The 18,320-nt window shown below is 36.4% G+C and overlaps 1 protein-coding gene across 1 annotated transcript in view; it reads right to left on the bottom strand.

Moving 5' to 3' along the window:
* Positions 1-1,624: 1,624 nt before the first annotated feature.
* Positions 1,625-18,320, bottom strand: part of LOC123546253 (protein mono-ADP-ribosyltransferase PARP14-like) — a 50,271-nt gene continuing 33,575 nt past the window's right edge. The window contains exons 18-26 of the mRNA XM_053551552.1: positions 17,812-17,928; positions 16,317-16,382; positions 15,672-15,851; positions 14,815-14,973; positions 12,013-12,257; positions 10,429-10,831; positions 7,712-7,860; positions 6,154-6,331; positions 1,625-5,491 (exon numbers count right to left, since the gene is read on the bottom strand). Of these exons, the coding sequence (XP_053407527.1) occupies positions 5,205-5,491; positions 6,154-6,331; positions 7,712-7,860; positions 10,429-10,831; positions 12,013-12,257; positions 14,815-14,973; positions 15,672-15,851; positions 16,317-16,382; positions 17,812-17,928 (1,784 nt within the window). The 3' untranslated portion in view covers positions 1,625-5,204. The remainder of the gene's footprint in view (positions 5,492-6,153; positions 6,332-7,711; positions 7,861-10,428; positions 10,832-12,012; positions 12,258-14,814; positions 14,974-15,671; positions 15,852-16,316; positions 16,383-17,811; positions 17,929-18,320) is intronic.

Genomic DNA, 18,320 nt, shown 5'->3' with positions numbered 1-18,320 from the left:
TTTACTTTATTGCAAGAGCAATACCTTTGAAACTTTGCATCATAAGGTGAGTATGTTGACCGAGATGCATTTAACAAAATTATGGTCATTTTGACATAGCAAATTGAAATTTCTTCGTTAAAAGTTTGTTAAGGTCCAATTTCCGTAAAAACTGTAGGAGTATCCTTAATCATTCGGCTTATCGGGATGACTTACTTTCTTCTGGTTCTGATATTTTAAAGTTGCCATCCTTCTTAAAGATATAACGTTGTCATTAGATTAGTAAGCACGTCTAGGAGCGTAACTCTCTCTTGCATTCTGTCAGCATTATGGCCCATTTAACTTTGAAAATGAGTATTTCTCTTTAAATGTGTTTTGTGTATGTTCACTTTTCTTAAATATTATAGCTTTGCAACTCCGTTTTTTATCATCAACAGCTAAATAAGAAGTCCAAAAACCATTCTTTTCCTTATTGCCTTACATCAAGCACTTACAGATATTTCGAAAACAGATATTTCCGCATGCAATATGTATGTTATTTGAAACGAAAAAATAATTTTCGTTTTTATTTTAATTAGAATATTCTCAAAGTAGACCTAGCGAAACATGTATACTTTGGTTACTTAGGCAGTTAAGGAACGCATATTTCTGCTTTTCAATATTCTTCCAGAAATGACAAAGGGGCCCTCTCATTACAGAAAAATTAATTTTCTACTTTGTGATGTTCATCTTTGAAATAATATGCATCATCTTTAAACGAATACTTTATCTCTTATTGAACACTGATTGGCAATTTAATATAAACCGCTTGACTCAGGACACAAGACAATGTTTTAACAAGAGCATCTTTTAACACGTAATCTATTGTCTCAGTAATATAAGCTCACTTTGTATTTTCTGTATGGGAGGCATTCCCCAACAGTATCGTATCAAAAACTATGTGACCATTCCTGTAGTCCTTTTTTCTATGACCTATATAGAGTTAACAAGGATTTCTATGATTTGACCTTGTGACACAGTTTTTGACACCAGATGACTCAGTTTAAAACTTGGCCTAGATTTCATAAAGACAAGGTTTCGAATAAAAACTGTAGAAATTATGGCATCTAACGTGATAACAAGAGTTTGTTTTATTTAACTGAGCGTTAACAATATTTTTTTCTGTGATTTGACTAAGTGACATATTGTTGACCCCAGTTGACTCAGTTTCAGAGGTGACCTAGATTTTGTAAGGACAAGTTTTCATTTAGATAAAGAAAGTATGATTCCTAAAGTGTTAACAATGTAGAAAATAAAGACCGTAGAATGTCAACAATATTTCTATAGTTTGACATAGTGACTACATTCTGACCCCAGAAGACCAAGTTTCGAACTTGTCCGAAAATATTCTGCCGAACATTCATCATATTTGGGTCAAAAGTTTTCACTATATAACTGAGTATGACTGACAACGAAGGACACAGAGCTAGCAAAAAAAGACCACTATCGGCATTTTGTTCTTATGTGATCTACAGATAAGAAACAATGCAGATGTTGTGTTCTATTTCTGTGCAACAGAGCGGAATCACTTGCGCTCGCCTATTATAATGGGAGATATCAACAATATTATAATTGTGTTTATGTGACTCTAAACCCAACAAAAACAAAAGCAGTTATCATTTATTTCCAGAAGGTACAGCGATGCCGCCAATCATTGGTATACCCATCTAACAACTCCCAGATTACATGACATAGGAGAAATGAATAAGCCTGTCCCGAAACTAACATTGTAAAATATAAACTATGCTTTAAACACTTCGTAAAATAGAGCAAAAAACGCTAAGAATTTTTTTATAATAATTACCTCTGTATTTATTTAAAATGCTTTTAGGCTTTTAGCCCTTGAGCCCGATACAAGAAAATTATTTAAAAGGACAACATTTGGACTGTGTTTCGTGAAAATCATTTTCTGTAAATCAATTTCAACTAATCGTCTATTCCTGACATGAGCCGAACAAGATAAGCTATTTGATGACATCTTGTTGAAATGAAATAATTTATATCTGTTGCAAAAATTCATACTTAGGAGAGAACCTATGAACTTTTGTGAAACATGTCTCTGGTTTCAAAAAAATACTATAGTATATCGTTACTAAACATCTTAAAATCTAAAAGAAATATCCAGTGAATGAATTAATTAATTACCAGCCATGATAACTAGAGCCCTACTTCTGAAATCAACAAACAGAGACAAAACTCAGTATAATGACTTCCTTATTACTAGTAAAATAGAAAAAAAATGTTTATTAATACCATATGATGTAATCTTATAAAACCAATCAAATTGTTGTTTAATGATGTAATAAATACACAAATCCTTTATTGTTTATGTAAAGTAGTATTTATTAATAAATCATGCCAAAGAATTACAAACAATCAAAGGATACATCTTACAACTAGATGCCCACGGGAAACATGTCGAGCCCGCCAGCTGTATAAAATGACATTTGACCCCCAAGTGTGACCTTGACTTTTGAGAAAGGGACCCGATGTTTGCGCACGACATTCCGTCTCATAGAGGTGAACATTAATGCTAAAGAAAAAAGACTGCTTCAAACTTATCAAAGTTATGGCCTGGACAACCTCTAAAATGACATTTGACAGCTAACTGTGTCCTTGACCTTAAAGATAGGAACGCGTGGTTTGCACATGACACTCTGTCTCATCGAGTTAAACATTTATGCCAAATATGAACAAGATTCCTCAATGCATGTCAAAGTTATGGGCCGGACAAGATCTGACATGACTTTTGACCTCCAACTGTGACCCTGACTTTTGAGATAGGAACCTGGGGTTTGCGCATGATCCTCTGTCTCACTGAGGATAACATTTTTGCCAAATATAAATAAGATTGCTTTATGCATGTCAAAGTTATGGTCCGGACAAACAAATCCGGATGGACGCACGGACGTATGCACTGACACACTTTACATACACCCAACAGCCATTTGGACGACTATGTCTTCGCTTCCGCAAGCGGGCTCGACAAAAGTAATATTAAAAAACGTTTATAGACCATCTTTGACCAAAGCAAAGGGCCGAATTGCTCAAAATGTTATTAGCTGTATGACTTGTACCGTATATACTGATACAGACATATCAGAATACAGATTACAACGATATATTTGTTTTTGTTGAATTGAACGATACGCCGAAACAATCTAAGTCATATGGCAACCTTTCGAGCTTTCGAAGCTGGAGGAAGACCCTAGGTGTCCCATCCGAGCATTTTTTTCAGGCATGGTAAACAACCGAACTTCCGTAAGCTAGCTATACCCAAAGCGAGGTTTCGAACCTAAGTCGGTGGGGAGTAAGTGAATCGAACTTGAAAAACTCCACCACTCGACCATGGAGGCTTCTTTATCAATAATGATTGTGGTGTTAACAGATGATATACCATAACTAATACGTTAAGCAGATTACGAAAGTAATCCGCGGACAGCTTAACCAGTGGATCATGTTTTGAGCAATTCAGAAGTTATAATCTACCAGTAGATTTTCAAAGAATCTGATTTCAAAATAGACCAAAGATGCAACAGAAATACTAATGTTCCAAGAACTCAACATCTCCAAAATGAGACTTTAAGGTAGTACACCTATGGATGTGTAAATGGCAAAGATTAACACAAAAAGACTTAGACAAAGTGAGTAGTTGATTATACAACAAAGGCAGAACAAACAAAGGAATACAGTGGGGCACCGCCTTGAAATCGCTAGTTGCAATAACCGATAAATGGTGGGTGTTAGACCTTACTCTTAACACCAACCATCTTCCAAGGTGAAACCACTTTATTTCCTTTAACTTTCTTAAGAACATCAAAAACGGACAATTAAAAAACGTATCATACTATACTTTGTGACAATTTGTCAACAAGAGTGCTAGAATGTCACAATATACGCCCATCACAGCAAACTTCTTTACACTAGCACCTGTATTTCCAAATGGAATTTTAATTTTATGGTTGTTTAGTAATTACTGTAATTCTTTTGTTTTTCTAAGTCCACAAAAAGCTCCTTACCAGGTAGAGATACCTTAAAATACACCTAAAATTTGAAAGTAACATCTATGTTATACCACAGAAAAGTGGTCTTGGTTTTTCCCTACGGTCAATTATAAAAAAGTTACAATATAAGTTATTTACAGTAACAACGTAGGGAAGTTAATCTTTAAAAAAAATCCGAAAAATATATTGTAAATCCACACAAAATCCTTACCAACTAGAGATAGGTCAAAAATTGGATGTAACATGCATGTTGTACTACAGAAAAGTGGTCTCGATTTTTCCCTATGACTAGTAATGAAAAAGTTACAATATAAGCCGTTTATAGTAACAACAAAGGGAAGTAATTCAAAAGAAGGGACCTACGCATGACACTCCGTCTCACGATGGTGTACAATTGTGTTAAGTTACATCAAAATCCCTCCATGCATGAAGAAGAAATGCTCCGGACAAAGTCCTTCTTGCATCTGACCTTTGGCTTCTAAGTGTGACCTTGACCTTAGACCTAGGGACATGCTTCTTGCGCACGACACTCCGTCTCGTAGTGGTGAACATTTTTGCCAAGTTATATCAAAATCCCTCCATGCATGCTGAAGAAATGCTCCGGACAAAGGTTTCATTCTTGTATCCTTTGACCTGTAAGTGTGACCTTGACCTTAGACCTTGGGACATGGTTCTTGCGCATGACACTCAGCCTCATGATGGTGAACAATTGTGCCAAGTTACATAAAAGTCCCTCCAGGCATGAAGAAGATATGCTCCGGACAAAGTCATTCTTGAATTTGACCTTTAACCTCTAAGTGTGACTTTGACCTTCGACATAGGGCCCTGGTTCTTGGGCCTGACACTCCGTCTCATGATGGTGAACAATTGTGCCAAGTCTCATCAAAATCTCTCCATGCATAAGGAGGATATGCTCCAGACAAGTCTGTGGACGCCGTCCACCCTCCTGCCCGCCAGGGGTGTTCCCATAATACGTCCCGTTTTTCAAACGGGCGTCCAAAAATGCAAATCATTTGTAAACAATATATGGACATGGTACAAAATTATGTAAAATACTATAAATATCTGTAACTCTGGTCCAAATGAAAAAAATATTTACGTTAACACTATGTCTTGATCAATTTATGTTTCATTTTTTATTGTTTTGGTATAACTGTCAACATTCTCTTAAACCCAGCATCCCTACTTATAAACAATGAGGTGTTCTGGGTAGGCTTGTGTGTCATTGAAGATAACAAACATGCTTGGGCTCGATGTGTTATTTGTTACAGAATCGTAGAGAATATGTGGTTTAGACTGATCCACAGCTGGAGGTACTCTCATTCCACCGTTGCCTGTACAATATTTTCCAGTCAGAACAAGACACCGGTACATTCGTTTGTTACCATCTCTTCCAGGTGGAGAATAGGTAGACTGGTTTGAGTACGCAGATTGTACAGCAAAGTAAACTCCCATACCAAAAGCAGTGGCTGAAATACAGATAAGTATCTCATTATCAGAGCAGGTGAGCTGAACATTATTTTTATTTATTTAATATATTTAATCAATTGCATAGTTTCTTTATCTTAATGATAGAAACCGCTTGAAGAACATGTTGCAAATTTAGACTGGTTACAGTGAAAAGTAGAGATTCAAACAACAGAGTTCACGTCAACGAAGTATAAGAGTATCAACGTTGACCATGTCTTTGAATATCAAACAAGAGCATCGCTATGCGGAGCAATATACGCCCAAAGGTATGACCTTTGACCCCTAGGTGTGACCTTGACTTTGAAGAGAGCCACTCTGCACGTCGTCTTGATGTGGTGAACATTTATGCCAAGTTTCTTTGTAATCCTTCAAGTAGTTCAAGAGTGAAACAAAGTAATATGACATTTAACCCCTACGTGTGACCTTGACCTTGAAGCGAGCCATCTAAAACGAGCTCTGCACGTTGTCCCGATGTGGTGAACATTTGTGTCAAGTTTCTTCGAAATCCTTCACGGGATTCAAGATTTACAGAGCGGACATGAAATTGCTATCAGACGGACGGACGGAAAGACGGACGGATAGACAGCCAGTCAGATGGACGGACAGACAGACACCGGCGTCATAACATAATACGTCCCTTTGGGCGTATAATTAATCGTACCATTTTTCCCGCAATAACTCCTATTAAATCCATGTGAGTTAATACTTTGTACAGCATCGTCAGCGGTTCCGTGCCAAAGGACTCGCTCATTGTCCTTCTTCTTCGGGTTGTTGTTATTCATCTCCTTACGTTTAGCCGAGTATTGCGTATACAACGTTTTGTTCTGGATTCTCTCGACCTTTAAAACAGTTACATAACTTGAACACATAGTGTAAAACATAAAATATCAGTAAAACTGACGGATGCTCACCTAAACATGGTTCATGCATATTAAAATAAACAGTGGATTTCACTGACTGGGCACATATATATGTAGTTTAATAATGATGAATAATCAACAGGCAATATTTCCTTAAAAAAATCATTCCGCCGGAACATGAAAAAAATACGCACACCTCTTTTTGAATTTATTGGGGAATACACCAGGTGCCCCTCCGTACATTATTTCATCACGAGCGGGCACCTGGGTAGAACCACCGACCTTCCGTAAGCAAGGGAGTGAAACATTCTATGAATTTTGCTGAATTCCAACCAGCGGTAGCTGAGAAATACTCCTGACTAGGAACTCATGTTAAATAATCAAAGGGCAACAACTCAGTGAAAATCATCCGACTGGAACATCAAGGGAGTGAAGTTTCCTATGAAGTTTCGATGAATTCCAACCTGTGGTTCCTGAAGAATACTCTGGACATGAATTGTACTATAGTATACTACTGCTCAATAATCAAAGGGTAATAACTCGGTTAAATTTCATCTGACCATAACACGAAGACAATATGTGCATTTCCTCTTGATAATGAAGCTTACTATGAAGTATGGATGGCTAAATTCCAACAAGTGGTTGCTGAGAAATACTCCGGACAAGAACTGCACTATAGTATACTAATCAAAGGGCAACAGCACAATTTAACAAAATAATTCACGAGCCTTAAGCTATTTAACGAAAATATCATCGTTAAATATTTAACGAAAGTTTTGAACAACTGGGCCAATGATTTGAAGGACACTGATTTGAGTAGAGAGTCACCTAAGGTACACTGCTATGAAAATTACTTTCAAATCAGGCCAGCGGCTTCAAATAAGAATTTCAAAGTTATAGCCATTATGGGAAAACTAGCTCCGCCCCCAGCACTCTTGTTTTGTAACAAAATAAAATGATTTGAAGCAACTTGCTAATAGCAAAAACAAACCAGAATTCCGCATGGATGGCATAGATTGCAAGAAATCTGAAAATGTAACAGCCAGGGAACATTCCTGTGAAGTTCCGTTTTGTGCTTTAGTAGACGTTCTTTAAAGAAATTGTGGACGACGAACGGAAGACATTCAACCATCCTGAAATCTCACCATTAGCACTTCGCTTAGGTGAGCTAAACCCAAGATGTACATTATCGCTATTGTTACTTGCTTAACGCTTTCTTCTTGTAACATCTGCAAAAGAACAGTCATCAGATAGTTATCTTTACAAATGATGCGTATTAGGAATGGTATGCAAAACGCATTCTATGTGTGCTAAGTATATGTGGTTAATTATTACCTAAAATGTGATGTTAAAAATTACCCTGACAATAGTAGGATTCGCATTTAAGGTTTGCTTGAATTCTGTAACAACATTTGAATGCTCTTGACTGTTTGGATCCAGTGTTACGACAGCCAGATTCTCCTTATCATTCATAGTTCTCCACTTCTTCGGTATATCTAGACTTGCACCTGTTATAAAAGTATTATATTTTTTTTGATAGTTACATATTTGAACAATACTATGTCAAAATTCAGGAAACTGGTACTCAACGTACCTCGCCAAAGTGACAAATTTTCCGAAAGCATAATGCAGACAATGAAATTGTGCTATTACAAGAATGTTCTTTTTCAACAACAGCTAGCCCAACCGCTTAGCTCAACAGAGAGAGAGCTCCGATATATGGGTCGCGGGGTTGAGAGTCCGATTCCCGGGCGATGCATATGTTGTCTGTGATGACTTAATAAAACATACTATGTCGGAAATCATTCATCTTCCACCTCTTACGCATATGAAGAAGTTTGCAGTTACTTGCAAAGAACAAAAAGTACTTGTACAGAACCCAGGAACACTAGTTAGGTTAATTACACGCCCTTACATAACTGAAATACTGGCGCTGAATTTAAAACAAAAAGACATCTTGGGCCAACATTACAGAGGAGAATTATTCTGTAAAGAAACAGCTACGGTTCATGTTGTCCTCTATCATCGTGTTAACTGTCAGCTTAATTCCTTGTAAAGTTTTTCAGTTATTGCCAGAGATGCATAACAAAATAAAATTAAGGGAAGAAGAAGAAAATGGGATGGAGGATGTAAAGTTACGGTCCTTAAACAATGCACATCTAACTGTCCTCTATAATTGTGTGAAATGTGACCTTAACTCCTTCAACATTTCTTGAGTACGGTTTCATAACGAGTATAATAACAATATGTACAAGATGGCCAACCTGAGTTTAAACTTTTCCATAAAACCGTACAGAGAAATCGAGCCTCGCCTACTGACGGCCATGTTTCTTTAACAAATAAAAATGACTTGAAGCTATTTAGTAGAGGTTATCCGGGAACTAAAGTGTGAAATTATTTTTAAATTGGGCCAGCGGTTTTAGACAAAAAACATTTTCAGTTTTCCATATAGCCATAAGGAGAAAACTATACCAGTACTTTACCGGTCGTTCTTTTTAACAGATAAGCATTGTCTGAAAAATGTCGGTAAAGGGCAACCCATGAAACTTTAATGTAAGAATTATTTAATCATATTTCCGAGGTTTGTCACATAGAAAGAGAGTCATGATGATCCTGGATCGCTCACCAGAGTAGTATGAGCTACATGTTTCAAATGTCAAACTGATGCTAAAATATTAAGGAAGTAGGCCAGTAGGTCACACTCTTGGTCACTGAGAATCAGTGTTATGATCGGTGTGCAAAACTGTATATGTCATCCAAATTTCAAGGATGTATATCAAAAAAACAATACAGTAGGTCAAGGTCACAGTCAAGTGACCCCAAATTACTTGGGGCCATCAGGTAATTATAATTAAACAGTCTAGGAAATATGATCAGATAGTGTTTGAAGCATTTTTTCCTATATAACTTGTATACAAGTGACCTCTGGGGCGGGACATCTTTTCACCCCCGGGACATATTTTGAACACTCTTGTTAGAGAACCACTAGGCAATGCAACAAACCAAAAATTAAAAGCCTAGGCCTTGCAGTTTCAGGCAAGAAGATATTTTAACTTTTTTTCCTATATAAGTCTATGTAAAACTTGGGACCGCCGGGCAGGGCCTCTTTTCACCCCGTGGGCATAATTTGAATAAGTTTGGTAGAGGACCACTAGGCAATGCAACATCCCAAATATCAAAAGCCTAGGCCTTGCAGTTTCAGGCAAGAAGAATTTTAAAGTTTTTTTTTAAATAAATCTATGTAAAACGGCGGGACCTCTTTTCATATCAGGGGCATAATTTGAACAGTATTCATAGAGGAGGACCATTAGATGATGTCACATGCCAAATATCGAGGCTCTACGCCCTGCGGATTTGGACAAGATGATTTTTTAAGTGTTTCTTTCCGGGTGCCATGACAACCAGAGTTTTTTGTGGAATTCAATTCTTTGAATAATTTTGAAAAGGGGGCCATCCAATGAACATTCCTGTGAAGTTTGGTGTAAATCTGCCCAATAGTTTTGAAGTAGAATATTTTTTTTAGAAATTGTTGGCGGACGGACGACGCACGACGGACAATAAGCGGTCAGAAAAGCTCACCAGGAGCCTTTGGCTCAGCTGAGCTAAAAATAGAGACGACTCCGCTAAAACTTTATTGTAGGCTTAGGTGACTATGTACCTAGTAGCTTATGAAAACCATGCACATTTTACCTTGAGGCATGAAAAAACATGTCTAACTGCAACTTTGAAAAGAAAAATATGCAATTATCAAATCAGTTAATGCCTGCCCTGGGGAAAATGTGACATTTTTAAGGGGAAATTTGTCAACAAACAAACATATTTTTTAAAACAAGAGCTCCGCTAAGCGGGGCAATATTCGCGCGAAGGGTTGTATCAGAGAAGAACGAAAGCAAAATTTTAAGAAAATGCAAAATTTTAAGGTTTTTTGGTGGGAGGTGTTGGAGGCGGGAGGATAAGCAGAGTGTGTGTATGCGCGGTGGTGGTGGTAGGATACTAAAGGGCAAGAAACTATATGAAAATGTAAAATACCATAAACGCGTATTTAAGTTCGTAATTCAGATAGACAACGCTATTACCTGCGATAAGGTCCCTCCTGATTATGGGAAATTTTTTGTTCGGTTGTTTAACGTCATGTTCTTCCATATTTACAAAGTCAATTTCATATTCTCCTCCCGATCTGTCCTTAATCTTAACGTTTTTGTCTTTCTTCCTGTACGCATTTTCTATTTCAAGATTGATTTTATCAGGGAAAGGGTATTCTTTCTGATCTTTCAGATAGATCCATCTGACTATGTTTGACATGAGCTGTGCATGTCCCTTCATATAGAATGACATATCAGCAGATCTAAGCTGGTTATGTATGACATCATTCACATTAATGACATTTGCAACCAGACCTATAACTTCTATTGTACCAACATCAGTATCAACATGAACTTCGACATGGTAATTCTTAGCCATCTTTTTTATTTCGTCTATCTATATAAAAAGAAATATAAAATATTTTATAATATCTCTTGGGTTAAACAGTAGCTTTGTTTAGATGGAACTGAAATTATTTAAGCAAACAAAAGATACTAGTATTAGCCTGGAACCCCATTGTATCGATCTAGTTAATGTTTACCGTCAAGTGCAATAAAGAAAATACAGCTAACCTGCATATTTCATCAATATGCAATATTAAATCCCTCTCCTTTCTAATCATGCAAAGAATCTCAAGGAAATGTCATTTTATGTGGCAAATAAAAAAACGTCAACTACAAGCAGCCATGTCGAAACTGGGTAAAAAATAGGTCACACCATTATATCGTACTATTGTGAGAAACACTCAGATTTTTCAAACTATGGAAAGCCTGTTCCGGCGTTCTATAGTTGAAAGAAATGACAGGAAGTGGTCACGTGACTTTTTGTTTTGCAGACGAACATAAAATCAGATAAGGATTTTCATTAATATAAATGGCAAACAAGCATGATACAGTAAGATTATGCTGGAAAATCTTTTCTAAACAGAAACTGAAAGTAACCGGTGACACTGTTGTGAACGTAAACAATCGGTAGGGGGCGCTCATAAAAAATATCGCGAGATTTATAAATTGAGTGATACAATGAATGGATCGATACAATGGGGTGGCAGATACCTGAAACAACAATTTAATATTTTAATATCTTAAGAATAAAAACGTCACTCTAATAACTGAACTGCACATTTCCAACGGTGTTTAACAAGCATTTTCTTCACGGTGTGCCTTTTCGATATTAATCCGATATTTTGTATACCTTGAAATTAATTTTTTGGCATCATTAATCAATCTATGGTATCATTATTTAATTTCATGATATCACTGAATTGATGTTGGCTATAACTAAATGATTTAAAGGTATTACAAAATAATTCACTGACAGGGATTATCTGCATCTGAAAATCGGAGCATTGATATCATCGTCTAGTTCTTTTTCATGATAACCTCCTCCTACCAAAAATGATTATTATATCGAACTTTTCTAAGAAGTGGTTATGGAGATACCTCCTAATATATATAAACGTAACAAAATCGAGCCAAGAAAGGCTACGAACGGGTGAATCTTGTTCTTTTTCGAGCTAAAAGAGTTTTAAATAGTTTTATGTTATTTAATATCTCTTATTAAAAACTGAAACTTACGTTTTTTGAAGAAAGTCTGTGAATGCCTTGGTCTTCAATTTTCTTAATGTGCCACTCATCCTTTACGATTTTATCAAAAACAGATTTAGCCCTTCGTATTTTTTCTGTACTCTCTGCATATATCGTTATAGTACACGAATCTTCAGCTTCATCTTTAGGCGCTTTATGCTGGTGACGACTACCGGATTGTCTGTTATGCTGTCTTTGTTTGTCATCAGCATTACTGTCGCCGCTTCCAGTTTGGCCTAAAATTTACAAGTTATATAGAGGAAATATGATAAATGCAACTTTAGAAATAACAAAATTAATGACAAAGTCTAGTAAAGATGTTATAATATTTAAACACAGATTTTCATTGCTTTAAATAACCTCATTCTGCCCGGGTTCGAACATTCATGTTTCTTTAAGTTTTGAACTTTTCGTTTTTGAATTAATAAAAGTGCTGTTTTACATTATATAACTGAGAATAAAGCTTTGATTTTAACATCTCAGACGTTCTACTGTAAATCTAGCCACAAGTCGAAATAGTTTATACAATTGTACATCGCGTACTATAAACCGATATGTTTGTAAGTGCATCAGGAGGCAAAATCTTATAACGCAAGATCACGTCCAACATGACCACCTTGGTGTTTTGGTAGTATGTATCAATTGCAAAGAAAAACAAGTAATATGAGGCATAAACAGGTCCTTAGAAATTGTGTAAGATATTTGGAAGGAGAATACATTGTTTATTAGCTCGACTGTTCAAAGAGTAGGTAGAGCTATTGGACTCACCCATGCGTCGCGTCCGCGTCTGCGTCGGCGTCCGCGTCCCGATTTGGTAAAGTTTTTGTATGTAAGCTGGTATCACAGTAACCACTTGAGGGAATTGACTGAAACTTCACACACTTATTCACTGTGATAAACTGACTTAAACTGCACAGGTCCATAACTCTATTTTCCTTTTTGAACAAAATTATGCCCCTTTTTCGATTTTTGGCTAAGGTTTTATATGTAAGCTGGTATCTCGGTACCCACTAATGGGAATGGACTGACACTTCACACACTTGTTTACTGTCATGTTCTGACATGCAGTGCATAGATTCCATAACTCTACTTTGCATTTTTTAAAAATTATGCCCCTTTTTCGACTTACCTGTTTTGGTTCAGTTTTTGTATGTAAGCTGGTATCTTAGTACCTACTAATGGGAATGGATTGAAACGTCACATACTTGTTCACTGTCATGATCTGGTATGCAGTGCACAGGTTCCATAACTCTACTTTGCATTTTTACAAAATTATGCCCCTTTTCGATTTAAATATTCATTCAATTGGCAAGACTGTTGAATAGTCGAGCGTTGCTGTCCTTCGACAGCTCTTGTTTTTTGTTGGGTTTACCGTCACACCTACACAATTATAGGTCAAATGGCGACCTCTAGTTTTTTGCTGGTACAGGAAGACATGCACAAGCGGACACCTGGGTAGAGCCATCGAACTTCCGTGAGCCAGTCTGCGGGCTTTCTCACATTATTCTACATCCCCAACGACGTTTAGAACCAACAGTGGTAAGGGGGAAATGATTGAAAATATCAATCCGATCGCACAGATCACTATTTTCTATATTAATCTTTCATGCAAATTTCATGATTAAAATACATTTTAGTAAGTAGTGACGGGATTTTCTTTATTATATCATGGAAGTTTTCTATATGACTGTATACAACACAACATGTAATGCATACGTATCGAAATATATAAAGTTGCGAAATGAATATTTACAGTGCACAACCACAGCTTATAAGAATCTTTCACTTGTTGATGGTGTGGACGGAAATATCTGGCTCCAGATTAATTGTTTTGGCAGTAACAAGGTTCTGCCAAGTTACCGCGAAACAGTTACCCGAGAGCCAAATGTTACCATCCGCAGCTTTAACTTGTGATAGATTCTTTTTCTTACATACCGTATTCTCAAATCAATAGCTTTTAAGCACTATTTTATAATAGAAGCGTAAGACTTTACCCATTTCAGCATACATTTCACCGTGTGAGTCATTCATTTCTACACCTCAGGGTGTAAGATGAGTTTTTGCATCACCGGCAAAACACGGGAAAGTTCTGTCTGGCATGCAAGAAATTATCATCATCTCCAATTTAATCACCTATACCACCATCATTAACACCATCATTATAACTAGCAACATAATCATCATCAGCACCAATATCATCACCACAATCCTTATAATTAACACCACCACAATCACAATGATCATCACAATAATTACCATCATCATCATCTACATCATCATCATCATAATTAATACCAGCCTCAACATCATCATTATCACCATCATTATTATTATTATTATTATCATTATTGTCATTACCATCATAACAATCATTACCATCATCAACATCATCATCATGACAATCACCACTACAATCATAATCTGTCACCATAAATTTTTAACATCGTGATTTTTTTCACTGATGATTCTGTTGATGACCAAGATTGAAAACATTGTTTAGTCTAAAGATAAAAGTTTGTTGTCGTTATTTCTGTGTGGAAGTGTTTGTATTGTTGTTACAATTAATGGTAATGATGATAACTAAAATTAAGACAATTTTCAGGCTTCTTAGTGTGCGCAGAATGTCCAGGGTAGCCATAGGAATATGACCACCGAATTTTATGGTGACTTTTATGATGGGTCTAATTTTCCCACATGATGTGATAAACTACTTAATTGTAGACCATTAAACCCCATGTGTAACTAACGCATTTTACTGTGGCAAAAGTGTTAGTAATGGTACATTTATATTACCCTGAACGGAATTCTTCATCCCGTCGATAAAATCAGGTACCATATCCTTCTTGAATATCACCATTCTAATTTCTTGCAGGTGGCTAGGATTGTCTCGCAGAAAGTCACCGATAGCAGAAGCAACCACATCTGCTATAGCTTCGGGTTTGCAGCCGACACCTTCAATTGAAGAAAACACATACAATGTATCAATATATTTCAAATAATTTTAGACTTGCTATAGACGTACAAGAACTGTGTCTAAGGACAATAAGACATGTTCATTGTGAACACAAAAAGCCATGTCGCATATTTACGTTGAACAAAACAGGTTTCAGTGAAATGCATTTCCCTGCATTTCGTTTGAATGCAGATATTAAAAAATAATGTTTAAATACAGATTACTGGAACCTCGTTCTATTGTGTAAATCGTTAAGCTACGAGCTGCCTGAAATAATAAATAACTTAATGATGAAATATACCGGTGCCAAACATCATCCAAAGGTTATGAAATAATAGTATACATATATGAAACAATCTACTTTACGGAATGTCTAGGCATTTCATTAAATATAAACTTCAGACTTTTCCATATACATATATGGTTATAAATAAACACCGTAAAAACAAGGACAAAAATCAAACAGGGAATGCCATGTTCCAAAAACGCAGCCTCCCCAAAACGAAACCCACAGCACACAGACGTGTACACTACAAACACACACACACACAAACACGCATACAAATCAAACACACGAGGACAAAACGAACAAATAAAGGAACACCTATTTCTGTATAAACTATATATTCGGAAATATAACGAAACGTCATTACTCTACTTTTGCATAGCTTTCAGAAATCCACCTGCTACAACTTACTCGTTCCTAGCGCTGGGAATGCTACACTTGCAAATTTATGTTTCTCAGCTATCTTTAAACACGACAATACCACCGGCTTCCACTCCCATGTCTTGTACTTTGTGTCCACATGGATAATGTATTTCGAACGCAGTTTACCCGCTGTTGTTATTGCGATTCCATCTTTCTTCATAGTATCCTCTGAATTATACAAACATCAAAATATTTTACCAACTGACACCAAATTCATATGGATACATGTACATCACAGCAGGGAAAATTACGCTTACAATTAAACAATAATGATCAACATAGAATTTTAAACAAATTACCAGTATGAGTGTTCTAATTTATATATATTTTATATCTTGAATATCAATTTAGAAAAGATAATGTGTTTACATTCCAGTAGTAATTTTGATGCACAATTAACCCTTATCATGCTGGACACAACTGAATTAAAATTTGTCTTCGCGACCAGCGTATATCATGATCACCTGCACATCCATGCAGTCTGATCAATATCTGCATATTTCGCTATTCATTCAGTGTCTTTTTGGTAAGCACCCCTTTCAACAGTTAATGGTACTGTCTAAATTGAAAGACGAACATGTTCATTGTAGAAATTTAGTAGGGTAAGTGTTAAGAAAATATAAAATTTAATACTCTGCTGCTTGCAGTCTTGTTCTATAGCGTTGCCTCCTTTCCTTAGAAGAGCTTTTGTCACTGCACCTAAAATTTTAAACCCAAAAGTACCGTCGACATAAAATATACAAACAATAAACTTTATTTGTAACTTCGGCTCAAGCGGATCTTGAAAAAAGTTAAAAGAATTTTGAAAATGTTACAAAAAGAATCAGGTTTACGCTCGAGAAGATACGTCAAATAAATAGTTATGAAGAATTTATTACAGTGAAAGACAAATCTATATTCCAATGACTTCCTTTGTGCATTTATGAGAAAACATATATACTAAGCAGAGAATTTAAAAAAAACAAGAGCTGTCTCCATAGGATGACACATGCCCCCGATGGCACTTTGAATGAATATATAGTTATGGCCGATGTTAGAGTTTAGGACCTTTGACCTACGGAACTGGGTCTTGCACGCGACACGTCGTCTTACTGTGTCACACATTCATGCGTAGATATTTTAAAATCCATGCATGAATGACAAAGATATGGACCGGACACGCCTATCAATGCACTATCATGAAAAATGACCTTTAACGTCTAAGTGTGACCTTGACCTTTGAGCTACGGACCTGGGTCTTGCGCGCGACACGTCGTCTTACTGTGGTACACATTCATGCCAAGTTATTTGAAAATCCATCCATCGATGACAAAGATATGGGCCGGACACGCCCATCAATGCACTATCCTTTAACGTCTAAGTGTGACCTTGACCTTTGAGCTATGGACCTGGCTCTTGCGTGCGACATGTCGTCTTACTGTGGTACACATTCATGCCAAGTTATTTGAAAATCCATCCATCGATGACAAAGATATGGACCGGACACGAAAATTGCGGACAGACTGACAGACCGACAGACAGACCGACGGACCGACGGACCGAAAGACCGACAGACGGTTCAAAAACTATATGCCTCCCTTCGGGGGCATAAAAACAAAAACAAAAAAACGCACGTATATTCAACTTTCATGGATTTATATAAAGATAAACAAGAAAATAACTAAACAGTGTAAAAGTTATTAAGTTGACATAGTTTCATAAAAAACTAAGATAAATGTGGCATTGCAATGAACCGACGCGAAACCAAAATATCACAGATCAAGAAGTACATTTGATTTTATATTTCATTCATAACTAAAGAAGCAAATAATCAAAATAATATAAGCTCAGAAACACCTTAATCCAACCATAGACCCCGAATAAGAATTTTATATGTTTTCTGTTACTTTTGTTGGGTTTAAAGTCGGACAGTTTATTAATACTGCGCCTTTTCCAGTTTTTATAGTAGAAGACTTAGCCCTCAGATGCCCCTCAGGACATTGTTTCAGACATTCGCTGGCAACTAGGTAGAACCACTGACCTTTCGTAAGCCAGCAACATTACTTTCTCACATGAAGTGTTTAAAACACCAAGTGAGGTTTCGAACCCGCATCAATGAGAGGCAAGTGATTCGAAGTCAGCAGCTTACCTTTACTGAGATCTAGATCCATATTGCAGCTAGCTACGATTGCCATCGCGTCTTCCTCAGTGATATCTCCTTCATAAATTTCCATTTTTAATTTTCCAATCAAGAAGGAAGCTTTTCCTGCAAAAAGAACAAAGGATCTTCATGGTCATACATTTAAGTCTAACACAGGTTTATTTATCAAATATATAACATGTATAAGATGAATTGGAAGCACAGAATGCAATAAGCAAAATAATAGACTCGCTTTGATTAAAACTTCTGTGTTTTCAGAAACAGTTTATTTCTTCACTATTGTTCAGTTTTAGAAAGGCAAAACCACCAACATTATAAACAAAGTAAAAAAGGAATAACTTCCAGGCACTGCGAGATCTCCACTTTGTTAAGGGACGATGAAATAAACATGAAAATAACCCTCCTTCAACAGATCTATGTGATATTCTATGAAGTTTGGATTTTATCCTCTTTTAATGGCGTGTTTGTGTGGAGCCAAATTAATTAAACAGCTGTAC

Source organism: Mercenaria mercenaria, chromosome 9 (genome assembly GCF_021730395.1).
Source record: "Mercenaria mercenaria strain notata chromosome 9, MADL_Memer_1, whole genome shotgun sequence".
NCBI classification, from domain to species: Eukaryota; Metazoa; Mollusca; class Bivalvia; order Venerida; family Veneridae; genus Mercenaria; species Mercenaria mercenaria.
Note: the sequence above shows the minus strand (reverse complement) of the source record. Positions and strands in the feature narration are given on the sequence as shown.